The sequence below is a fragment of the Gambusia affinis genome, linkage group LG18 (genome assembly GCF_019740435.1).
Source record: "Gambusia affinis linkage group LG18, SWU_Gaff_1.0, whole genome shotgun sequence".
In the NCBI taxonomy this organism is placed as follows: domain Eukaryota; kingdom Metazoa; phylum Chordata; class Actinopteri; order Cyprinodontiformes; family Poeciliidae; genus Gambusia; species Gambusia affinis.
The window spans coordinates 20018379-20044319 of NC_057885.1; the positions used below are offsets into that span (position 1 = coordinate 20018379).

The 25941-nt window shown below is 39.2% G+C and overlaps 1 protein-coding gene across 2 annotated transcripts; it reads left to right on the plus strand.

The window, feature by feature from the left end:
* The first annotated feature begins 600 nt into the window (after positions 1-600).
* tmem102 (transmembrane protein 102) lies at positions 601-25941 on the plus strand. 2 transcript variants are annotated; one of them, XM_044097655.1, is made up of 6 exons: positions 601-833; positions 3220-3431; positions 15252-15587; positions 16976-17169; positions 18271-18483; positions 20070-25941. In XM_044097655.1, the coding sequence occupies exons 2-6, from the start codon at positions 3230-3232 to the stop codon at positions 20670-20672; spliced, it is 1548 nt and encodes a 515-aa protein (XP_043953590.1). In that variant the 5' UTR covers positions 601-833; positions 3220-3229; the 3' UTR covers positions 20673-25941. The 2 variants fall into 2 exon arrangements, with proteins under 2 accessions (XP_043953590.1, XP_043953591.1); XM_044097656.1 differs by lacking the exon at positions 601-833 and adding an exon at positions 1349-1399 and having other exon boundaries at positions 20070-21237.

Consider the following 25941-nt stretch of genomic DNA (forward strand, 5'->3'; position numbering starts at 1 on the left):
AATAATAATAATAATAATAATAAATGGCTGTTTTGGGCAGAAATTTACAATTTCTTTTCTATCTACACTTTTTCAATTACTATTGTGTATTAGAAAATGTGCATTAGATTTAACAACAAACAAAATACCCCATAGTTGTGCTTCAAATAATAAATCAGGCTCAGGAAAAACATAACAATAATTGTGTGGTACTTGGATTAATGAACAGCCTGTCCTCATCTGCCCTCAGATAATTCCCACACATTCTTCAAATCTCCAGGGCATGGATTCCTCTAATTCCAGCAGCGTTACCATAATAGGATCTGTTTTATGAGCAGGTGTGACAATCCCTTGGATTTTTCTCAGTTATTGTAAACATGCTGACAGTGTTGGATCAGCATTCACGTCCAAATATGGCAGATGAGGGATTCATCTCTGCTGTAGAGTCATGAAACCTCCCTGTTCCTCCTCTAGCTAAACCTGAACTCTGCATTTTATCTTCTCCACAGGGACACAGACCCGTTTTCAATCATAACTCTGACCTCAGACACCCGTGTGTGTGTGCGTGTGTGTGTGTGTGTGTGTGTGTGTGTGCGTGTGCGTGTGTGTGTTTGTGTTTTTTTTCCCCTCTCTCCACTCCATTCCACCACCCATGCTGGCTAATCCCTGGATCCTTTGAGTAGGACCATGATTTGTGGGACGGTGTTGCCAGGGGGAAGGTGGTAGCGGTGGTGGCGGCGCTCGGATCCTGTTGGAAATGACAGCTGAGGAAGGCGGATTGGAGCTCGGGGACCAGAAAAGCAGCAGAGGCAGGAGATAGCGAAGAAAGTGCCGCACTTCGCCGTTTTCAAAGGGTGTGTTTGTTAGTGCTGGAGTGCAGCTTTTAGCCTCTCGGCTAATCATTTGTCATGGATCCGTGTGTGTTTCGTCTTGAAGCTAAACGAAGCCGTGTGTGCGTGTGGGGATACACGCATCTGTATGTGACTGTGGATGTGTGTTTGTTTGCTAACATGTCAAATCTTACATGTTAGCTATAGTGCTAATTTACCAGAGCTAGTTGGCTAATATCCTAAATTAGCTCTTTCTGGGTGCCGCCTGAATGCAACATGTCCAGTTGTGTCTTAGAGATATTGGAGCTATTTTTGGACCCTTGCTACAACAGTTCAAGATAATTTCTTGTATGAAAGGTGTAGTAGGTGTGAACTGTTGGACAGCAGGTAGGCTAATTTTGTCGGCTAATAGCTTAGCAGCTGGCTCGCTAATTGACCCAGTTTATAGGGGCAGAGGCCGTGTTGGCGTTCCAACGCGACACAACTTTGTTTACAACTTTTCTCCCCCGCCCCTGATTATTTTGTTACACTTTTCAACAACAGTTTCCCATTTCCTACCCAACACCCTGTTTTCAACTCTGAACATTCAGGTAAAAGTTTTTGTTCTGCTATGTAAAATGTTTTTGGACACGTTTAGCTCTCGGTACATTTAATCCGCTAACTCCATCAATCGTCATCTCACGTGCCCGTCTACGCTGCAGGGAGAATTCGTGTTTCCACAGCAACGTAAACAAAATATGTAAACCAGGTTGAAGACGTGTAGACTATCCATTTAATTTAAATTACATATTGTATTAATGCCAGAGGGAAAGTAAATGTTGCTGTCACTTTTATATGATTTTCTTCATGGAGTCATTGTACATGGCTATGGGCAGGAACCATCTCCTGTAGCGGTCTGTGTTACAGTTAATCAGAAGAAACTTCTGACTGAAGACACTTTGTTGTCAAAATTTAAAGAAGCCTTAAATAGAGTATTTTTTTATGATAAGTTTATTAAGAAGCCTAAAGAGATGAATGTAAAAATGATTTAATTTGAAATATAATCTTATAACAAATTTTAAATTATGCAAAGATCACGTTGAGGTGAATTTAAATCATAGAGCTGGTTCATTATTCGTTTGTTTCAGTAACTCAATAAAAAATATTAAGTGCTATATTACTAATATACAGCCTTAGTTGTACTTTAGTAATTGTGCCCACTCCAAATTTACTTAATCATAAAATTAGAAGATCCTATAAGATTAAAACATTTTTATTCATAAATGTTATGCTATGAGCCTCTCATGGCTTAGAAAATCATACAGAAGAAAGCTGATTCTCCACAAAGAGGAAAATCCACATAGTGCTGTACCCAAGAATATTTACAGAAAGTTTAGTGGAGGGAAAAAGGTGGTTGAAAATGTTGCACAAGCAAAAGCGATACCTGCATAATTGTAAACAAATCACTGACTGCCTGTAGAAAATACAAAATTCTAGTGTAATAACTGCATAAATACTCAAAAACTTGACATTAGTTTGACCTTTTTATGTTGCCTTGAAACATTCACAAAGTGCTATTTCCTTAATGTTCTACTCTTAGTTACGTTTTGCCTGTTTTTCATATAAAAGTTTATTAATGTTATGTAATGTATAGGATCTTCTAATTTTGCCAGCACTGTAACCTCAAATACAGGGAGTCCAGACTCACTAATACTGTCATTCACAGTTAAAATGCCTAAACATTGAGAATACAGTTAAAATGCTGGGATTCAGGCTCAAACTGGAACCATTATGATTAAACCAAACCACAAAGTCTGCAAAAATCTTCAAACATTCTACCAAATATTTAACTATAATTTAACTATAATAGTCACATGTCAAAATAGGTGTAAAATTATTTTTTTAACACGTTGTGATTACAATGTTGAGTTGTTTAAAGAAACAGAGCCTTAACTTGTATAAATAACACAAAACTTTGTTTTTATGCTAATTTTTCTTTTGGTTTAATGTGTTATGATGCTCTATTCTTCTGCACAAACAACCCTCAGAGTCTCATGATTAACAACAGGCAGCACATAACAAGTCAAAAGAATAAAAGCTCTTTATTTAGATGGAGGGAAATTCATTGTGTTATTTTGGTACGTAGAAATTCTCAGTGTAACTATTCATGTGGAGTCAAAACCTTCCTTTTAATTACTTATCCAAAAATGTTTAGACAAAATGAAAGTTATACAACCATTTTGTGGCACATTAGTTTATTTCTCTTGGTAGTTGAGTGTTTTTGATGAATTCAAGCAAAATGACCAGCAAGTTTATAATATTTAACTCAAACTAACAAAATAACAAACAGAAGTAAATAAAACTAATTAATGGCGGAAACGTTCTTTTTAAACAAAGTTTTCTGTTTTTTGTCGTCTTCTTCCGTCCTCAGGGTTGCTGAGATGGAGTCGCTGATGAACGCAGTGACGCCGCGCTCGCCGGCCCCCGTTAGGAAGCTGTCCGAGGTGGACTTCCGCTCAGGGGCCACATTGGAGCAGCTGTCGGCCCAGGTGTCAGAGCTGGTGCTGCTGGAGCAGGGGGAGTTTGGAGACCAGACCGCCTTAGAGGTCCACACTGCCAAGGACTTCATCTTCAACATGCTCGGTAAAAAAAAAAAACATTGAGTTCATTACTCTTATGTAACTTTTACTCTTTTGTTGAAACTGTCATCTTGTCGTGGCATTATGGATGATGCTAATAATCTGCCTTCTCCCAATGCTAACTGGAAACAACCAATCACAGGCAGGAGGTGGGTCTTAGTGCTGTCAATCATGTCATATGCGTGCCGCTCACACTTTCCGCCTCGCTCTCTCTCCAGCAGCATAACTTGTGGATGCTAAGGCTATTAGCCTTAGCATCCACAACCAATGATGGCGAATGACTGCTTTTCCTTTTGTAGTAAGATGTTTCTCTCTCTAAACATGTATCAGCGAGTTCACAAAGTTGATTGATAGCACTAAGACCCGCCTCCTGGCTCTGATTGGTTGTTTCTGGTGCATTTCTTCAGATGACAATAGCAGCTTGGGGAGAATGATCGATCTTTTCACAGGTTATTTGTCTCATAGCAAACTGTCAGATAATTGGTGAAAAATGGAGACAGTTTCAGTAAATATGTAAAATATATATATATATTTTTTTTCCCACCAGGGGGTCCTTTTTGTGGGCTCTAGTGTCCCTTTTATCATAGTAGGCTGACAGGAAAGGGGGAAGAAAAAGGGGTAAGACATGCGGCAAATGTCGTCAGGTCCGGGAATCGAACCCGCGACGGCCGCGTCGCGGACTGAGGGCCTCCAAACCTGGAGCATGCTAACCTCTATGCCACTGGAGCACGCCCCTAAAATATATTTTTAATAAAAGTTACCTAGTGCAGCTTTAAGGTCAGATAATTGATAAGGACTCACTGTAGTTTTTAGGGCAATGCGTCTTGTTGGTTATTATGTAGTTATCAATCAATCAAGTTTATTTGTGTAGCACATTTCAACAACAAGGCAGTTCAAAGTGCTTTACATCATAAAAGCACAAAAAAATCAACAACTGAATCAATAAATTTTTCCAAGTGCCGTCAATACACATCAGAACCTTGTTCATATAAATCCTTGTCAACAGTTTCTCATGTGATTATTGGCTTTTTCTGGTAAATTTAAGAACAAAAGAATAAATCTGATTGAAACTTGTTGAGGCTCAGATGCTAATCACTCTGACTAATCTTCAGGTTTTTACCTGCTACGTCATAGTTGCAGAGTAAGCATTGGTTATTCTTGTGCAGCCTAGTTTGCTGCAGTTTTAAATTATTCAGTTATGGCTTTGAATGTGTAATGTTTAGGTTGGTACATATCTTTTGGGGTAGCCACATTGTGACTGATAGAATATTAAAATGGTGCAAATAACAGCAGGGATGTAAACTTACTGAGCTGCTGGGAGGAAGGATCTGTGGTAACGCTCCCTTATGCACCTGGGATGCAACATTTTGTCACTGAAGGAGCTTTTCCATTTTTTTATTTTATTTTGTGAGGAAATACTCCGTCATTAGCTTTAGTCAGGCAAATGAATTGGCACCGGTGCTATTATGGGAGTTCTGAAAATGTTCTCCTCTGTGTTTCTGTTTTGAGCCGTTTCTACGTGAAGAAAATAATGAGTGAGCCAGAACAAGTCGTCTCTTTTTCAGTTTCTGTTTATTATTGCTTGTAGCTTGTGCCACTGTAATGTTGCAGCTGTAGAAATGTGTATTTGCTTATAAGATTTACAGTGTTGTATTTATTTTCCAGGTTTATTAGGAATTTTTTAGTTTACTGTGATGTCGCTGGACAAATAGGGAGCTTTGCTGCTCCGCTTTTTCTGGGATCATTTGAAACGTTTTACAGAAAGATGACAAAGGGATTGTCAAAGTAGACACAGTAAAAGGAAACAAGTTATCCTTTATTGGCCTATTTTTTATTCGATGTAGGAGTGTCTACATCTGAGATAAACACACCTAGATAAGTTGTGTTATAAAAGGTTAAACACAGTAACCTTCATATATAGATTGTGTTGATTTGCAAAGTTCACATTTCTTGATTCTGAATGAATCTACTCTGTGAACTTTGCTGTAAACCTCAGAAAACCAATGGCTAGTTTTTGCTTTTTGTTGCAAGTTAAAAACAAAAGATGACACATGAAAGTCTGTCCAACAGGTGGCACTGTTTCTCCTTTCTGTCTTCTGACACTCATCCTCCTGGCCTCTCTGGTGTTTGTTGATATAAACCAGTTAAACATTAACAGACGGCTTGTTTAGAAGCCGTTTTTCATGCTCAGTGTTTCCGTATCTTATTAGCCGGTTTTCCTCTGCAGTTTGCTGGTTGATGGATCATTCTTCTTCTCTCTTCGTCTCTTTTCCTCATCTTACCCAGTGAGAAACGGCACAAATCAAACTGGGATCCAGCCTTTTCTTTCTCATCTTCTTGCCACCACACGCAGACACACATCACTCCATTCCCCCTGCAGGAGTCTCTTTGCTGCTCCCGTCGTTTTCTTGAACATCTCCTGACGGCTCCTTTAGGTCTTCCATGCGGCTCAATCACCAGCGGCTCACCGGTGCGAAGGAGGGAACAAATAAAAGTTTGACACTTTGAACAGTTGGAAAGTTTGCGTTTAGATTTTGGGATTGTAAAGCCGAACGTGTGGCGGCTTTGATGAAAGGAAGCAGATATCGTCCTGATCTGGGGGAGTCGAATTTCAGGCGCTGGGCTGCTCTTTTCTAAAGTTTGAGCTGCAGATGGATTCTCACTCGGGCTGTCAAGGAAAAGGCAGGAGAGGAGATTAAACTCGCAAACAGATATGGTGATTTTCCTCACAGCCTGACAGATTCTCATGCTCTTATTTACCTCATGTTTGGGTAAACAATTCAGTTTGCCTTCTGGGGGGCTACTGTATGAATCTTTTAAGAGGAAAAAGAAGAAGAAATGAATCCCCACTGTTCAGAGGTCATCCTCTCTCTGAGCTAAGGGAAGACTCCAGCTGTCGATCAAAGCTTCAGAAGTTATAAACATCTTTCTGTTTGGGTCCAGAGATGGACATTTGATGGACAAAAACAGATTAAAAGCTTAAACTGCACTGTAAGGAGAACCAGATATGTCCAGAGGGATTTCCTTCTTCCTGTTTTTAGAAATTTTACTCTAAAAATCAAAATCAGGTGAAAGAAGAATCAACTTCTGTGATTTTGTTTTTCTTTCTACTCCCAGTGAGGCAACATCGCAGGTTAACATTTTATTAGTTGTGAAGAAGGTGAATTAAAGACAACAAATTCAGAAAACTTAAAAAAAAAAAAAAAACATAGCCGGGACTTTAATGTGTTAATTCAGTTTAATTAATTACATTTATTTTAACGCATTTTTGTTTTCACATACAAAAGTTCTGAGCGGAACCTTTGTGTTCGTGTTTCTGGTACACCCGTAAATCTGACGCACAAGCAACATCCACAAACAACGACGGACAACGAAGACGCTTTTCTTGCTTTAAGAGCCATAACTTAAATAAAAGATTAAAAACAATAAATATGTTTATTGTTCTAGAGCTCATGTGTCTTTTTATTCAGTAATGTAGCAACAAAATGTTGCTTATTTTATAGATATATGGTTTTCATTTAAAGTGGGATAAATTAATTACAAATCCAGGAATTAACTCGATTAAAATTTAAAAATTTTGTCCCATCACGCACACACACACAAAGATGCAAAATGGATAACTGAACTCTTCTGCTCAGCTTTCTACGAATCCTCAGCTTGTACAGTTCTCTGCAGACCCCACATATCCTGGACACAAACTGTTTAGACTTCTCCTCTCAGAAATGGTTTTGGCATATTTGTACTGTTACAATCTGTAGTTTTTATTTTTTCATATCTGTAAAACAATGCTTGTACATAAACATACATATACACGCTTTTTCCTTTTGTCCTTTTTTCGCTCAAAACCAAACTGAAATCCTTTGATTGTTCACACAATGTTGGCAAAAAAAAGCCGATTTGGATGCTGAACCAGCCCAAAATGGCAACTGAAAAGGAAATTTTACATTTTTAATTAATTTAATTGACTCCAAATCAATTTGAACCTTGATTTAAATCGTTGAAAGACGATAATTATGAAGATGATGATGATGTCTATTAGAGATTCTAATTCTGTGGAGAATGACCCAACCGCTGCTGCTTTTCTGCTAAAACTCTTCACTTCATTTAAAGGAAAACAGTTATTTTTTTTATTCCAGACTTTCTCCCTTCATGGAGGCATCTTTCTGATCCAGATGTTCTGTGTCTCAGGCGTCGAGGGGCCAGGCGCCAGAAACCAACCACCGCTTTATTATCGCACGCCCAACTAACCCTCCGTTAGCGCCGTTTCCGATTTGGGAGCACATCTTTGCTCGGCAGCTGGCACAAGAAGACGAATCCAAATCCTCATTTGATCAGCCGCTCTTTGTGCAACAATTTTCATCAGCTCACACGCAAAGCCCAATCAGAGCCAACGCCGTTGCTTGGCTGACAGCGGCGTTGAGTTTTTACGGTTGGGAAAGCCGGCGTGTCGGCGAATATCCCAGTAGATGCAGATGAATTCGCAGCCTCCTGCTGCAGATCACACAGCTGTCTCTGACTGAAACGCCGAGCAGCGTCTTCGTGGCTCAAGGCGAAAGATGTCACATCCGATCTGTCGTTTAAGGAGTCTTCTCGGCTCCTAATTGAACATGACTGGGGTTTTGACACCGCATGACATCGTTTGACAGAGTCTTCAATTAGATGATTAAGGGTTTAAAATCTCCAAGTGTTCCTGAGGCAGCGAGTGAAACGATTAGCCGCTATCAGGATGACGGGATTGTCTGACCTTTTGTCTGAGTGTTCATGAAAAATCCTCATCTGTACCTCAGATAGCTGGAAAATCTGGTTTGGGTCGTCTTCAAATTGACTCAAAAACTATTGATTTTCTCAGTTTGAACATTTTCCAATAAGTTGTTGTTTTTGCAACTGGGAAAAGCTGATTAGGAAAGCCAGAGAAGTTGAAGACGATGTTTAATGGATGAAGAGCAGAGGCAGGAGGAAGTTCAGAGCAACTCTTCCATCAATCATAATGGGAATGGATGATATCCCCAACTCCAGCATCTCTCTCTTTATCCGTACAAGCCAGATAAACCTAAGGTTTCATTCACACCAGCCATGTTTAGTCCACTTTAATCAAACTCCAGCCCAATTGTCTAGAACAGGGGTGTCAAACTCCAGTCCTGGAGGACCACTGTCCTGCAACTTTTAGATCTGCCTCTGCTGCACCATAGAATAATTAGGCCATTAGCAAGGCTCTGGAGAACTGATTTACACAAGGAGGAGGTGATTAAGCTATTCCATTCCAGTGTTTTGTACCTGTGAAACATCTAAAACTGCAGGGTAGTGGCCCTCCAGGACTGGAGTTTGGCGCCTGTGGTCTACAAAGTCTAGAAATGTGAACTCTGAGGTAGACCAAAAACACAAACTCTGGTCCACCTAAAATCCAGTGTCTCCGTTCGGTTGACGTCAACTCTGGTGTGGCTTGAGTACCAAACTCCAAAAGCAGGAAGTAGATTACAGTGCAGGGAATTCTGGGTAAACACAACTGTAAACAAACAAGCTAATGTAGTGCTAGTGAGAGAAATTTTTAAGACAAAAACAGTTATGCTGTTAGGATGCACTGATAATCAATGAGAAAAAGTCTTTAGTCAGAGGCTTCTTGAGCGCCAATGCAACACTGACTGCTACTGGATATACTTCCTGTCCACTGAATCACTTGGTTGATGAGAGACAACACTATTTAATGTAATTTTTAAGAGAAATAATTCAGCTTACTTCCAGCTGAGACGTCTCAAACTCTTTGTGTTTCTGTTCTTAACATGAGACATCTGTAACATTTGTCTTAACATCCAGTTTGTTATATTTATGTAGAGAATCTAAAGGAGTAGTCAGTCGAGTCCTGGAGAACAGCTACCGTCTGCAAAACAGATTCAATTAAAGAAGTCAGGGCCAACAGAGCTGCTGTAAAAGTCTCAACCCGCCGTGGTTTTTCTCCGCTTTGCTGATAATTCACTGTCATTTAGCGACGGGTAAAACGGCGGTATTACCATGATCAAAGCAGCAAAGAGGAACCGAAATGACACCGACGGCTTCCTCTCTGCAGGTGGTTCAGAGACACCACATCTGTCATTTCTCATCCTGATCTCACTTACACACACACACACACAGAGCAGGCCTTTTAGCATCTAAAGCATCTGTTTCTGAGCTAATCTCCTGCCGTAGTGTGAAATCATAAACGGTGAGCTGATCAGTCTGAATTAGACTGGAGATGGTTGAACTCAAGTCTGGAGGTTTATGTTGCATATTTTTGTTTAAACCAGTGGTCAGCATTCAAGAGCCAATATTGCAGCTATTAACGTTGAGCTTTCTGTCAGTTTAGTTTTTTCTTCAGGCAGTTAGAATGTACTTAAGTTAGTCTGAAACCAAAATCTGTCATTTTAATTTGTTGTGATTACCGTGGAAACTTTTAGACACTCCCATTAATTCAAGGGTGTCCAAAGTGTGGCCCAGGGGCCATTTTTGGCCTTCAGAATGACTCTTGGTGGCCCTTCATCACAGCTTATGTAGTTGATGGAGATTTTATCAGGATTACAATGAAAAATGTAAGGTACAACACAAAGTATTCATCCAGTTTTTCTACTTTTAATTTAACTTATTAGTAATAAGGACCAAAAATATTCTGATTCTTTGACTAATATGCAGTTTTGGGCAACTTGTCAAAATAAATCAAGAGTAGCCATATTCTATCCTTGTTGTTAAAAAGACACAAAAAAATTCATAACCAAAATTTATGCTTTGTTGTTTCTTTTTTCTGGCAAAACTGCAGGACCGTTTTTTGGTTTTAAATCTACAACTTACACATCCCGTCTGCAGACGTCAGGCTGTTTTGATTATTTCATTAAAATATTGAATGTTTAGTTTGTTTATTTAGCCGGTACAAATAAATAAACACACTGCCCGTTTTTTCAGATTTTGTTAATGTGGTACAAATGTTTGTACACCACCGTATTAATTTAAGAGATTAAAGTTGCAGATTATAGCTTTTATAAAACATATTTTTGTACATATTTTTAAAACTGTCACAATGACAGTACAATATTAGACTGTGAAATAATCTAGCTCCCAGTGCTAACTAGAAACAACCAGTCAGAGCCAGTAGGCAGGTCCTAGCGCTGTCAATCATGCCCGTGTGCATGCCGCTCTGATCTTCTTTGCTGCAGCTAGTACAGAATGTCACGAATGCAAAGGCTAGTTGATAACAGCGGAAACAGTTTTCCTGTGATGGTAAGTTGTTTTTCCGCCGTTAGCACATTTAGAAGTGCGTACATAAGGTTGATTAACAGCGCTAGGCCCCTGCTCCTGGCTCTGATTGGTTGCTTTTGGCTCAGGAGGTGGAGGAGCTCAATCTTTTCACAGATTATTCCTCATTCTGTCACGACATGGTGACATACTGCAGCTTTAAGTGGTTAGATGAAAAATCTGCAGAATGTGCCACTTAATCGTGTGAATAATTGATTAATCGATAAGCACAGTAATCATTAGTTGCAGCCCAGGTCTAAAGAGCCTCATGCCTGATCTAATGGAAATGGAGGATTTCCCTCTTTAAACAACAAATATTAAAGAAATGCTTAGTTTTTAGTTAAAGTATGGATGTTTGAGGTAATAACTTTGTCTTTGCTTCTCACTCTGAGGTAAATCATGCAGGTTTCTTAGCGATCACTCCCTGCTGGATGATTGGTAGTTAAATGGAGGCTGTAAAAATGACTGCAGCTGCTGTAATGTGAGTTTGAATTCACAGCAGTTCAGCGTAACTTATGATTACAATTTACTGAAATCCTGCCTGGGTTTCCCTCTGATGGGACACGAAGTGACTCTTTTGGGCCGGGAAAGCGTCCTCTCCCGGAGACGTGCATCCATTACAGGATTAGGGTTAATCCGTGGCTGTGGAACCAGCCGGGACCGGCTCCATTCCGGCTCCATTCTCCACATTCAGCCGGCGCTGGGAGTGTTTGCTGTGTGTGTGTGTGTGTGTGTGTGTGTGGGTGTGTGGGTGTGCTGGTTTGTCCTACTGACCTGTTTAACAGTTTTCAATTAAAAAATTTAATGTTCTTTTTTATTATTTTTTTTGGAAGAACTTCAAACTTATAGCGGAAAGTGTAGCGCTCGCTAATTGATACGGTTTTTTAATTTTCGCTCCACTCAAACTGAAGCTCTTTTCTTGGCTATTTGACCCAATTTATTAAACGCTGATTAGACCAAATAAATCTGAACTCTGCTGCAAACCTGCTGAGCTGTTCTCTAATGTCCGCTCTTCCTCTTTAGCTTTCATCCACCATTTTTCTTCTTAACTGATTTTAAATGTTACAAATTAATGTGAAAATCTGGAATCTTCACCTTATCTCTGTGATCGGTGTATAACATCTGCTCTCCATTGCTGCTGTAGTGAAATCTGGTGTGCAGTTTTATCCTAACTTTACAAATTAAAGTTTAGGAATAGTTAGAAATGTTCCTGAACTGGAGAAACTCATTAAACTCAATGAGTTTAAACAGCCAGGAGCTGAAAAAAAATAAATCGTAAAACCAGCGAATGTAGAATAACTTTATTTTTCCTCATCACTGAATCTGTTGCTCTCTTTAAGGTAATTGGAAACCAGAAATTTTTTAATTATGAGAAGGTCAAAGGTTGATGGTTGGAGGCCTGGGAATGGTATAATAACCAGAAAACACCTGAAATTAAATGAATTCAGCTGCTGTTCTTTATCCCTTAGACTAAAGACAAAAGGTTGGTCTCTTTGTCAAGATATCAATCTAAAGTTCTTATCTCAGACATTTTTTATCTGTAACTGGTATGTAGAAATGTGAAAATCAACCAGGTTTTTTCGAAGTGTAAGTTCATCCGATGTTGAACCCTACTTGTGTTTCTATTGAACACGATGTAGAAGTTGTAAACTAGCATTGACCACAAATCTCAGAAAAATGGAGAGTCATCACCACCGCACTGCAAAAACACAAAGTATTACCAAGTATTTTTGGTCTGGTTTCTAGTGTCAATATCTCAGGACACTTGAAATGAGACAAAACTAACTTAAAAACTTTTTGGACCTTGTTTTAAGTCAATAATTCCCTAAAATTGATTACAAAAGAAGTAGTTATAAATGAGAGAATTGGCCAGTGCAACAAGATATTCTAACTTATTTTATGGGGAAAGTGTCTGTTTATTTCACTTATAACTAGTTCTTATTTAATCAATATTAAGGAATTATTGACTTAAGACAAGCCCCGATATCTTACTGAAAAGTTAGTTGTAAGTTAGTTTTGTCTTATTTCAAATGTATTCAAGAAACTAAATCAAACAAACTTGGTAAGATTTGTGTTTTGCAGTGTGAATCGGAGACTTTAAGACAATTTTGTGTTTCATGCCTCTGGTAAGGCACAGACCTGTAAGTGGAGGGTTGAGTTACTGTAGCCAAGTTTGGTCTTACTTGACAGATGTGTTTCCATTTATCCTTGGAAAAGCCAAAAATCACCTCAACTGAGCGTAAAAATTTGAGGAAGTCAATTTGAATTTTGCGGTTTGCATCAACCTTTTCTAATGCGCTACATAAAAACAATGGAAACACAGTTAAAGTCCAACACAAGCTGCGTTTCCATTGACAATAAAATTGTGCAAATTGTAATTAAACGAATATATTTGCTCTGTGGAAACACACCAGTTTCGGAAAAAACACAAGAAGTTTTTACGCTAGGATGAGGCGGTTTTTCATCCGTATCAAAACGAAATAGAAACACTTTTTTCTACGCATTACGCCATTTTGTAATCAGCAGCAACTCTCGTATTTGTAGCCACTGACGTTGGATAAAAAGTACTTGAATATGTTGGTATGTGGAGAATTAAATATTCTCTCCGTTTGTTTAGAAGCAGCAGATCCTTAGCTTTGATTTGAGTTTACAAGTTCCCGGTGTTTAAAAGTTCTCAGTGAAATCAGTTGCATAATAAACACCAGAGGCTTTCGTTCACCCCTGGGATCATGCAGTTCAACTTTCAGAAGATGTTTTTCTTTCTTAAAACACCTCCAAAGCTCTCCGGCTGTTTTTGTTCCAAGAAGCAGAGAAGACAATGTCCCGCTCATTAATTCTGATTTCTCATGCTCAGATGTTGGATTAAAACTAGAACCACTTTCACTCAACGCTGACAAGTGTTTGATGTTTGTCTTAGAAACAGAATAAACTCCGACTCTGTGTTGAACACAGCTGCTGATTCTGCAAAGAGAGAAACAGGAAGCTTTGGTTTAAGAGTTTATTCTCATCTCTGGATGTTCCTCCATTTTTCTTTTGCTCTATTTGATTTTTCCTTTAATGACATGCGGTCAGGTGAGGCCATCCAAACAAGTTAATCGGTGCATCAGAAGTGAAATAGATGCTAACAAGAGAATCCCCAAAATCCCCCAAGTTGAAAGCCCTCAGGGGCCAAATTTGCATTTTATTTCCATTAAAAAAACATAAAAATAGTATTATTGTGAATTCTTCCTTTTTTTTATCCACAACAATAAATTAAGCTACTAATGTTTTAATGAAACAAACGTTAGTATGACGTTAGCCTTAATCTTTACAGTTACTTAACTTTTTGTGCCATTTTTCTGTTGGTATATAAAATGTTTTGGATCTGGGGTGTCCAAACTTTTGGCATCAAGGACCAAAATCACCAACTTGAAATTCTTCAGGAGCCAAAATTAGCTCTCACTCTCCAACTGAAACACAAAAATGGTATTATTGTGAATTCTTCCTCATTTAGCTGAACAACAATAAATTAAAAAATATTTTAATTAACCCATCATTTGGATGACATTTGCTTTACAGTTATTTAACTTTTTGGGCCAATTATTAATCTTTTTTTGTTGGTTTATAAAATATTTTAGTTCATTTCCTGCAACCAAAATTATCTTAAAAAAAAAACAGAAAAAAAAAAAAAACCTTTCCTGTTTTTGGCCTAAAATAATTGGTGGGTGTGCTTAAGTATGTCTCTGTGTAAAAAGTTCTTGGAGGTTTGTGATAAATACCCTTCCTCACCGCCTCTCCACTGCGTCGTCTGCGCTTCACCTCCGACCTGAAGCAGGTAGCAATCACCTGTGGACCACTTCTACGTCAGATCAGGCTTTCTTCTCTGTTCTCTCTTTTTAAATGGGCAGAGATGATTTTCTCCATGGAGGTTCCCACGATCCCAGAGCACAAAAAGTACACAACAAAGTTTAAGCAGTCATGGAGGGATTTGGAGTTTCTCTGATAGTTTTCAGAGTGGAGGAAAAAAAGGTTTCAGGCTCTGGGGAGTTCTGGTACTGGCAGGATTTAAGCTGTAACAGGAAAACGATGCATCTCGTGCCTTTTCCAGATGCGTCATTCCCCGCTGTGTGAGGTTTGCTGGAACGAGCTGCTCTGACGGCGATACATTATTCATAAATATGTTTTCTGAAACCTTAAACTATTTATCTCTGCCAGAAAATGAAGCTTTTTTTAGTACAGGAGCCCAGAACGGACCAACAATGGGCATGATTTTTTTTATAGCCATCATTGGCTGCAGGGATCGCTGTTAGTTGCAATCTACAACTTCACCAGCAGATGTCACTAAAGTCTAATACAAAAAGCTCCTAACCCTCACCCTTAAGCAGCATAAAGTTGGAAAAGAAAATCCAAATTAACCAAACTGAACCACCAAAGACTATGCTCATGTGTAAACAGGGAAAGCAGCTGCTGGTCAGTAGGCGGTCCAGCCAGATCTGTGTGACCTATGACCTTTGGTGAAGCTATTCTCTGCCTCTTCTGCTGAAATCTCCAAACCCTTAACCATTTCTCTCCCCTCCAACCTTGCCAGGTTTAGTCCAGAAGGTGGACCAGCGCCTCCCGGTGGCCAACGAGTACCTGCTGCTGTCCGGCGGCGCCCGGGAAGGCGTCCTGGACCTGAACCCGGAGGACCTGGGCGAGTACGCCAAGGGGGCCGACTTCGACCTGGACTTCACCCTGCTGGTTCCCGCCCTGAAGCTGCACGACCGCAACCAGCCGGTGACCTTGGACATGAGGCGCTCGCCGCCGTGCCACTCCTGGCTCAGCCTGCGCCTCTGCGACTCCAACGTCCTGTCGCGCTGGAGCGTCTGCTGCCAGGAGGAGAGCGGGCTCCCCGCCGAGGAAGACGAGGAGGAGGAGGAGATGGGTGAGAGAGAGAGAGAGTGTGAAAGACGAGCGACTGGATGGAATAAACAAAGATGAAAGTGTTGCTGCAGATTGGATTGAGTGCATGTTTTCTTCTGATGCTCGATGCTGTGATGCAATTTCAGCCGACTGCCCGCAGCAGACGGGCCGTTTTTCACAATAAAAGCCCTCAGAAAGGTTCTGAGTTCAACTCATGAAGCAGAACTAAGCAGTGGAAAGTGCAAGATAACGCAGCGGTTTGCAGATTACTCCAGAAAATCAATCTGCCGCGCGCTGGTGAGGGCGGCGGGGGGAGTAATAACATTTATTGATATAAATCTGTTTAAGTTTTAGCAGTTTGGGACGAAGCGTCAGCTGGATTTTCTGGATGTGTAATAACATTTCCCACCAGATTTCAGGGAGCTGTAATTGTCGAGGCAGGGGAGCTGATTAAATCTAGGCTAGATGACAGAAAGTGTCGCACCAGATGTGTCCCTGAAGGATGAAAAAATCCACTTGGGTCGATGGTTCCTAGTGGAATAATTAGATTTTGACACCTTTCTCTCAAAAGTGTTCACACCTCCTGAACCAACACATCCTGTCATGGTGGAAGCCCAAACTTTGATGCTTTTTATGACGTTTATTTGACAAACACAAAGTAGTGCTGATTGTTAATTATTAAATAGAAGAAAAATAACACAGGGTTAGTGAAATTTGTCAGCTTTGGTAATTGATTCATTAGAGTTCAGCACATCATCCCAAAAACAAAAATGAACTTTTTTGAGCCGAGTTTCAATTTTGTCATCTGATTTTGCTTCGTGTCACTTTAGAATTGGCATGAATCGTTAAAAACAACATCTTATGACAATAATTTGGTTAAAAGGCTCAAAAATGGCCTGAATTGTTGCTTTGATGCTTTCATGAATGTACCCATCCTTTCATCACCATGGTACCCATTCAGCTGTCCAAAACGCCTGGTTGGGCCTAGCCCCGCCTTCTGGGAGCAGCTCCTCCCAACTCGGCTCCTTCAGACTAGCCAGTAGCAATTAGCGAACACCTCCTGAGCTCATTGTAGAAGCTGCTTCAGTGAAACGCTGGTAAAAATGCAGTAAAAAGGTTTGATAGAGGAGCCATGTTGTGATGACTTTCTGAAGGCGGAGTTTCAGAAAGAGCAGGAGCTTCTTAAAGAGACAGAGACCCAATTTTAATTTGCTATGTTACTAAGGAAAATTTATTTTAAGTCATATTTGATACATACAGCATCTTTTTACTTGATTATGTTATAAAACAGCACTATGTGACTGGAAAACACAACAATGTCACGTTAATTAGTTTATGGGAAAAGTGAAAATGTTTATGCTTGTCGTCTCATTGAAAAGTTTTCCGGTAACAAGCTGCTCTGCTGTGCAGGTAAAGGCTCCATCCCGTCGCTGGGCTCCCCTCAGTCCCTGGACGGCTGCTACTTCTCGCCCAGCCTGGTGGCGGACTGGTTCTGGGGGGTGGTGAGCGAGGCTGTGGAGGAGCTGCGGCGCAGCCCGCAGAGAGGCATCCCGACCCCGGAGCGGCTGGAGAGGAACGGACCGCTGACCTCCATCATCCTCCAGGTACAGAGCCGCTGCTGCTTCCTGCACTGAAAATATTATTTAAAAAAAGAAAATGGACAGTTTTGTTCTGAGATTCAACAACCTCCATTATTTAAATTTCTCAAGGCAATTTATCTAAATTATATTTTACTATTTAGCCCCAGCTGCACTGGCCAGATAATTATTTGTGTTGGCAACACTTAATTTACTTTTGCTTTTTAATTTTAAAAGTTACTTCTCATCTGTTTTATCTTTTTTTCCTATACTACAAACTTGACACTAAAAGTGAAGACTAAATAGTTTATTTATAATTTTTTCTTTGATATACATCTTTTACTAGCTTCAGTACACTGCAAAAAAAAAAAAATTTACCAAGTATTTTTTGTCTAGTTTCTAGTGCAAATATCTTGGCCCCATTAAAAAAAGACAAGACTAACTTAAAAGTGACTTTTTAAAAAGATATAACACCTTGTTTTAAGTCAGTAATTCCTTCAAATTGATGGAAAAAGTTCTAGTTCTATTGGCAGATTATTTAACTCATTATTTAACTTACTTTTTCTGCAATTTTAACAAACTATTGACTTAAAACAAGCTCCTGTAACTTCCTGAAAAGTTATTTGTAAGATAATTTTATCTTATTTCATGTGTACTAAAATATTAGCACTAGGAACTAGAGTAAAATTACTTGGTAAGATTTTGTTTTTTTGCAGTGTGAGTACAGAAACATTTTACTCAAAAAGCAAACATTCATAATGTCTTCCTCCCAGTCTCTTATTTTGGCTTTCTCTCTGTTGGTTAGTTATTTCTTGTGCAACATATTTTCTTTTGTTGTTGTTTTTTTGTTTGTTTCTTTCTTTTAATCAAACCATCTGTCCTTTGACTATTTCGGGGGGTTTTCTGCTTAATTGTCTTAAAACAAAGGATGAAATTTATCTTATTCCAACATATTTGATGAAGGTTTACTGTCCTAAACAAATAAATTAAAACATAAACTGCAGAACCAGACTTTTTTTTTTTTTGTATTTGATCACTTAATCGTCAGAATAATCCCTTCCAACAGTTCTGTGTGGGCGATAAAAGCACGGGTGTGTGTGTGTGTGTGTGTGTGTGTCCTTCCTGCAGGCGGGCTCCAGCCGGGTTCTGTACGACCTGCTGCCGGTGGTGTCGTTCCGGGGCTGGCCCGCCGTGGCCCAGGGCTGGCTGACGGCCAACCACTTCTGGGACGGTAAAATCACGGAGGAGGAGGCCATCTCCGGGTTCTACCTGCTGCCCTGCTGCTCCCCGCTGGGCGGCCGGCCCGACCGCGAGTGGAGGCTGGCCTTCTCCCGCAGCGAGGTCAGGAGACGCCGGGCCGTCTTTTCTCACACCAGATCCATCAATGTTTAGGTCGCAGCGCTCCTGGTCGGGAACGGGGTTGTTTCTGCATAAACTCCTTGAAGGTCCAATCTGACGTATGATTAAATGTGGAAAACATATTTACAGTTGAGCGCAGATATTTTCATTCACCTGACAGGAAGACGCATGAACATGTTTCTCATTGTCTGAAGTTAAACCACATAAAACTTCAATTGTTTCACCAGAATTATTTATTTTTGCCAAATGCTTCAAAAGTCAAAGAACATTTTTTTCTAGAGATTTTTCTTTTGTTAGTGTTTAATTTGAGCCGGAAGATAATTTATCCTGGGTAAATCAATCATTTGATTAATTTATTAATAAATAAATAATTTAATTAATTTATTAATAAATAAATAATTTAATTAATTTATTAATAAATTAATTATTTAATAAATTTATTAATAAATTAATTATTTAATAAATTTATTAATAAATTTATTTATCACTAAAATTTTTGTGATTTTAGTGTCATCACTAAAATCAATCAATTAGTGATGACACTAAATCAATCACCTGATTGATTTAGTGTCATCACTACTTACCATTCCTAATGACTCAATCACGGATAAATCCATATAATCCAAATAAAGGATGTCTTATATTTTCTATGTTAACATTATTGAAATTGAAATAATTTTTTTTATTATTATTAAAGACGTCCTATTCTGCAAAATTTTCTTTTTTGCATTATTTTTATTCTTCCATTTGTGTTTCTGCTGCTTCTAAAAAAAGAAAAAAAAGAAAAACTAAGCATTTAAAAATCACGCCCAGTCGTCTTTTGGCAATAAGTTAATGATTTCCTGGTGTCTGAAAAATGTTGAGTCACATCTAACGGGCAACGCGGCATTACCTAGCAACTCAAGCAGAGTTCCAGCATGGTTGACCAGCTGGAGTTAATGCTGTATGTGCTGTACAATGGCTGCTGGAAAACACAAGTGCTTTGTTGTTGACGACTTACCATCCACAAACCACTTACTACATTCTTGTTGGTTGTGCAGGAGGCTTTACTTCTGCTTTTCAAAGATGTACGATTGTAGAATTGTCCGTCTATTTGCAGCCATTTTCATGTGTGAGCATAAACATTGAGTTGGGGGGCGTGGCCAGCAACGGCTTAATTGGATTTAAAGTGAGAAATGGCCCTAAAACATCTCATTTTGAAAGCAGAACTTGACCAGACTAAAAGTATTCAGGAGCGACGTTGGACAAAAAAAAGTAAGGAACATGTTTTGTTGTTGCCCATAAACCTGTCTGACCAGTTCACCTTTTGTTCACTGACCAGTAAGACGTATAGGGTGTGTGAGAGAGAGAAACACTTCAAAATTTAAAAAGTACTTGATATTTATCACAACACATTATTAATATAAATGATACCAAATAATAGTGAATTGAAACGGTTGTCTTGTCTCCAATGTGTGGTGATGGAAAGGCTAGAAACTAACCTTGAAAAGTCCTTGAACTTTGCTGAGGGAAACTTGTGTGAGTCCTGATTGTAACCCGGCTCCTGTGTGGTTCTGGTTCTGGTCCAGGTCCAGCTCAAGAAGTGCATCCCGTTCCCGATGGCGCAGGCCTTCCAGGCAGCCAAGGCGGTTCTGTCCCGCATCCTGGCCCGGCCTCGATCCGGCCTCAGCCTCTACCACCTGCGCACGCTCCTGTTCTGGGCCTGCGACCGACTCCCATCCGCCTACCTGTCCTGCCCCGAGCCCGATGCCCCCGGCCGCCTCCTCCTGGGTCTGCTGGATGACCTGGCGCACTGCATCCTGGGTAAGAACTGCCCCAACTACTTCCTGCCGCAGTGCAACATGCTGGAGCACCTGAGCGACGGCCAGGCGCTGCTGGTGGCCAGGAAGCTGGCCCACGTGCGTTCGGACCCCAGCGAACACCTGCGTGCCGCCCTGGACCAGGCGCAGCAGGCGGGCCAGCTGAAGAAGGAGCTGGCGGGCGGCGCCGCCAACGGACACGGTTCGCCTGGACTCCACCCGGCCAACGGCATCATCTCGCCGTCGGAGGACAAGCTGGCGCAGCGGCTGCAGCAGCTGGTGACAGAGAACCCTGGGAAGTCCATCTCGGTCTTCCTGAACCCCGACGACGTGTCGCGGCCGCACTTCCGCATCGACGACAAGTTCTACTGAGAGTCTGGAACCGGACCCTGCTGCTTCGTTAAGGCAGTATAAAAATACTTTTATAGAAATATTTGTTAAAATCGTCATCATGTTGTGACAGTTTTTGAGACAATCAAGATTGTTTCAGTGCAAACAAGAAACAACTAATCAGAGCCAGGAGGCGGGTCTTAGTGCTGTCAATCAAGCTAGTGTGCACTCTGCTACAATACAGCTCGTCAGCAGAGCCCATCGTGAATGCTAAAGCTAGTTAGCATAGCCACTGACAACTTGGCTTGTCCTAACAACAAATTTACTTTGCGATAACGTCTGGGGCGATAAATTGTCCCAGATATTATTGTGATAAATAATTTTGTTTTGAGAACATTTTCAAGTAATAGAGACAATAACGCAAGAACACAATCTCACACATCAATGAACCTTAATGTCTAACAAAAATTTTAACACTGGAACAGGAAGACATTTTAAATATCTAAAATAAATAAACAAAGCAACAGAAACGAGACTTAAAATGAATTATGAAGTCACTCTAAACAAAACTGTTATTCATTAAAAAGAAGAGGCTGGTTGAGACCAAAACACCAAACTGAAGAGAAGAACAAAAGATCATCCAAATAGAAATTATTGACATTGTTTTAATTATTTGATTTATTTCAACAAATCCACCGATGATGTTAGATAAATGGTTTTCCTGTAATGGTGAGTTGTTTTTACGCCTTTCACACATTTAGGAGCGCATTCATGATTGACAGCGCTAAGGCCCTCCTCCTGGCTCTGATTGGCTGTTTTTGTTCTTGAGCATTTATTCTCTCACAGAATAGTGACAGTTTTAACAAATACCTGAAAAAATTAAACAAAAGCTACACACTCCAACTTTAAGTCTTAAAACCAAAACAAAAACATTTCCTCCTGAAAATAGGCATCCAGTTAATCTGCTGTTGCCACGGCGACGGTGGTCTCCTACCGAGCTGGCCTTAAGGAGACCGAACAGCTGTAGCCTGGACGTGAAAACGCCTGTGTTGGTCGTTTTTTTTTTTTTTTTTTATTTGTTTTGTTTATTTTTTAAGCGAGAACCAGAGACTGTGTGTTCATATCTGCCTTAGAGGGTCCGAACACGGCGAACCCTCCACAGAACCCTCCTGACCCGCTCCGTTTCGTTTCACATCGCAGCGGCCGACGGATGAGTCAGAAGAAAACGAGCTGATGAAACAGACTGTAACTGCAAAGTCTGCGAGAAAAGAGTCTCTCTCTTTTTTCTTTTTTTTAAATTTTTTTTTACTACTTTTCTGTTATTTTACACTCGGTTTGTGCGACGGTTTCTTTGACTTCTCTCAGGTATGCACAAAGTTTCCTGTTTTTCTTTCCTTTTTCAAAGCCTCTAATGACGTTTCACGTCTTCCAAAGAGCCACAAATGAATTGGTCTCAGAAGCAGAAGCAGAAGCGCCACAATCAGAAAATAAAGCTACATTTTCCTCCTTCAAACGTCAAGTGAATTTAGTCAGTTCCTCTTTAAGGAATCAGCAGAACAAATCGACTTCCTCCAAAGACAAATAAACTCCTTTCATTTCAGGTTTATTTGGATTCTAGCTGATTAGCTTTTTATTGTTTTCATCAATTTGAGCCGCTCTGCAGAGGAACTTTAAACTATATAAATATAATCTATTAGCTCTAAAATGTACAACACCGTATTAAGGTAGATTAAAAAAACTAATAATAATAAAGGTTTTGCCAAAAAACTGAGATAAAGCTTGAATTTTCTAGCAGAAACGATTATATTTCTGAGCGTGAAAAGTTTAAAATTTGCGAAGAAAAACTGAAATTTTAAGATTAATCTCTATTTTTAAGGGGAAAAATTCTCGGCTTGCAAAGTCAAAATTTTGTTAATTTCTGAGTTTCCAAGATTTGGGTGTTTTCTGGAATTTAATCTAAATTCTGATGTTTTTTTGCTTTTATTTTTTACACTTCTTCTGAGATTAAAATCAGGATTCCAGCTTTAAATACACAAATCAATATTTTCTCAAAATTTTGACTTTTTGTTTTCTGATTCTGACTTTACTTTTCTGATATTTAAGTCAGAATTCAAACTTTAATCTCATAAATCTGATTTTTCTGTTGTCAGTATTCACTTTTTCTCAGAATTCTGACGTATTTCTTCTGAAATTGATTTAATATTAGAGTCTAATAATAATGTAATGATACACAAATTTAATCCACCACTGATGCAGAACAGGCTCCACTGTGCAGAAGTTTTAATCTGCTCTACATTTCTTCATAAATTTGCTTCCAAGTAGCAAATTATTTTAACAACTATTGTCTTAGTTTATTGTTTCTTTGAGCTTCGGCAGATTACTTTACATCCTGACTGGATGGAGTTTCCCACAAAGTGCCCAGTTTCTGCTCATATGTCGGTATTTTTGACACCTCTATTCGCTTCACGTTGGACAAACTTCGCTTCTTTTTGAGACGTTTTGAGATTCGGATAATCGTCCCGCGTCTCCTCCGCTTGGTTGGTCTCTCTTAATGAGCGTCATGCATCTTGTAAATGAGCGGATGCGTCTCCCAGATGCTGCGCGGTGAATTATTTCCTCCTCGGTGCGTTCATGCCGGTTGGACAGAAGCATTCAGACCTTCTCCTGGAAAAACAAACCTTTTTTAAAAACGAAAACAAATTTTTTTTCCCCCCTCCGTTTCATTTTCTAATAAAGGAAAAATGAAGCTTTTGACTCTTAAATCTGCTTATGCTGCTGCAGAGAAATTCATTTAATAGTTTTTGAGTCTGTAAATGACTTTTGATCAATTTTAATGAGTTTTAAATACAAACTGAACCAGTGGCAGAGCAGGGTACGATGACTGAAGTATCAGCATGACGGTGGTCGTTTATTTGTTTTCGATGAATGTTCCCTTACTGGACGGTTGTTAAAGACTTTATTTGTAGTATCTACTAACACAGATGTGCGTACTACTGAATTATTCCGTTTTTTTAAACGGTAACTGAAGCGGATGTAAACCAAAGCGTGTTGTTGACGCGGTACAGAATGTTTTCAGCACTTTTACCCCCTGAAGAATCATTAAAAACATTCAGATTAAGTGAAATAACTAATGATAGGATTCATCGTAGTTACTGTAAAAACAGATTCTTGTGTTGGGTTGGAGATCAGACAGTGGAAATGATTGTTTTTGTTTTATTTTTGCTTGATTTGTACGCTTAAACTCTCTGAGGTGTTTGGAGTCTTGTCAATGCAGATATGCAATCAGGTGGAGACGCCGGTCGTTTACAGACCCGCTGGAGCAGAGCGGGAATTTACTGCTGTAAATAAAAATTAAAGGAGGGGAGAGGCCGATTGATGTTACAGTGAACTATTACAGGGCATCGCAGAAACTGAAAAAAAGAGGAGCAAATTTCTGCAAAAGAAAACACAAGAGTTTTCCAGAAAGAGTTTGAAAAGTCAGGAATTTGCTGGAATAAACTTAGAAATACTTTAGAAAAAACTCAGAAATTTTGAGAACAATCTCTAGAAAAAAATGGAAAATTGTGAGTTTAAAAGTTGAATTTTTTTTTAAATTTTTTTAAAGTACATCCTGAGGTTAATTTGACTTTTTTCAGTTTAAAGAGTCAAACAAACTCTAGAAAGAACTTATAAATTTTGATATCGATCTAATTTTCTGAATTTGAAAATTTGTTTGCTAGAATAAATTCAGAAATATTTAATTTTCTAGAAACAACCCAGGAGTTTGACGTCAATTTGGTAGAAAAACTCAAACTTCAAAATTAATCGGAGAAATTCTCTAGAAGAATCTTTTTAGAGAAATCATGGAAATTTCTGAGTTTCAACTCAAAAGTTTTTTTTTCTTGAAAATATGTGAAATTAATTTAAAATGTTCAGTTTTTTCCTCAACTTTTTGAACTCAGAAAATATCCATATTTTTTATTTTTATTTTTTTAAATTTCAAATTAATTAATTATTTTTTAACCTTTGAAACTCATAGATTTCCTTTTTTGTTTTTCTAGAAAATTAAGTTTTTTGCAGAAATTTCCTTCCTTTATTTTTCTTTCCCTAATGTGCCGTTGCAGAGTCAGGATTATCATGAAACTCACTCCGTAAATCTGTTCTTAAAGACCTTTGATGAATCTGGACTCGTAGCAAACTGAATGTATCCGTCATTTCTGTTTTTTAAGAACATCTGGACTCAGTCGCTCTGCTGTGTGGAAACCCAGCTCCATATCTGTTCTTAACCTGGGTTCTTCCTCCCGTTTTTTGTAAAAACTGTTGACTGATGATTCTTTTGCTATCTTTGTTACTGCTCTTTGTCTCCCGGGGGTTTATATTGATTGATGTGTGAGCTTTAGCATGAAATAAATCGCTATATTTAAAGCCGTGTGGTCAGAATGTCACTGCAGCTCCGTGAATTGGCCAACAGAGGGCGCCACATGGCAGCAGTTGGCAGAGACGGCGCTGCACAGGGAACTGATCCTGGATCTGATCGTCTCCAGCAAAATTAAACCGAGGTAAAAACTTTTTTTCTATCTTCTGAACAAATAAATCTGCTAGTGGGTCAAATATAGAGAAAATGATCAGGAAAAACCCAGGATGAAAAGTAAACACACCCTTAAACTAACAGTTTTAAATTTTGACGGGGAATAAAGGTTAAAGCTAGGATTATATTCTTTAGCCAAAGTTTGGACACGTGAATCAAAATCAGTTTAATTGACCAAGATTGTGTCCATTAACATTCTTATATTGTAGTATAATACATATACGCTTTTTATGCAATAAAATAAGAATAAAGGGACGACATGTTTTTGCTGTAGTTTCTTTTAAATCTAAATCTTCTAATTGTTTTTGTTGTAAATATCCATTTTATTCTTTGTTTTTCAGGACTGAATAGAAGTCAGGAACGTAACACATTGTAACCCAGATTAGATTTAATCCATGTTCCAGTGATCAAAGGCAATTCTAACCACATGGTTTTTAGTCTGGATTTAGAGGAACTCTGGAAGTTTGTTCCAGGTTCGTGGTGCATAGAAGCCAAATGCTGCTGCTCCAGGTTTGGTTCTGAGGATGTAGAACCAGAACCAGAAGACCTGAGAGGTTCTGGAAGGTTTGTGTTGAATCTGAGTTTGACTCTGAGTAGATAAAGACCAATATGATTCTTTCATAACGCTCCAAGCTGAAGCTGAACACAGGTAAGATACTGACTGGTGATTACTCCGGAGACGTACGGAGGATTAGGGCCATAAAAGAAATAAAATTATGAGAATAAATTCAAAATAAACCCCCC

Bases quoted from the DNA above. Each gene is read 5' to 3' on its own strand.
- tmem102 (XM_044097655.1), top strand. From the start codon at position 3,230: ATGGAGTCGCTGATGAACGCAGTGACGCCGCGCTCGCCGGCCCCCGTT. The intron at 3,432-15,251 runs GTAAAAAAAAAA...CAACCTTGCCAG, and splicing joins CTTCATCTTCAACATGCTCG to GTTTAGTCCAGAAGGTGGAC. The intron at 17,170-18,270 runs GTACAGAGCCGC...TCCTTCCTGCAG, and splicing joins TGACCTCCATCATCCTCCAG to GCGGGCTCCAGCCGGGTTCT.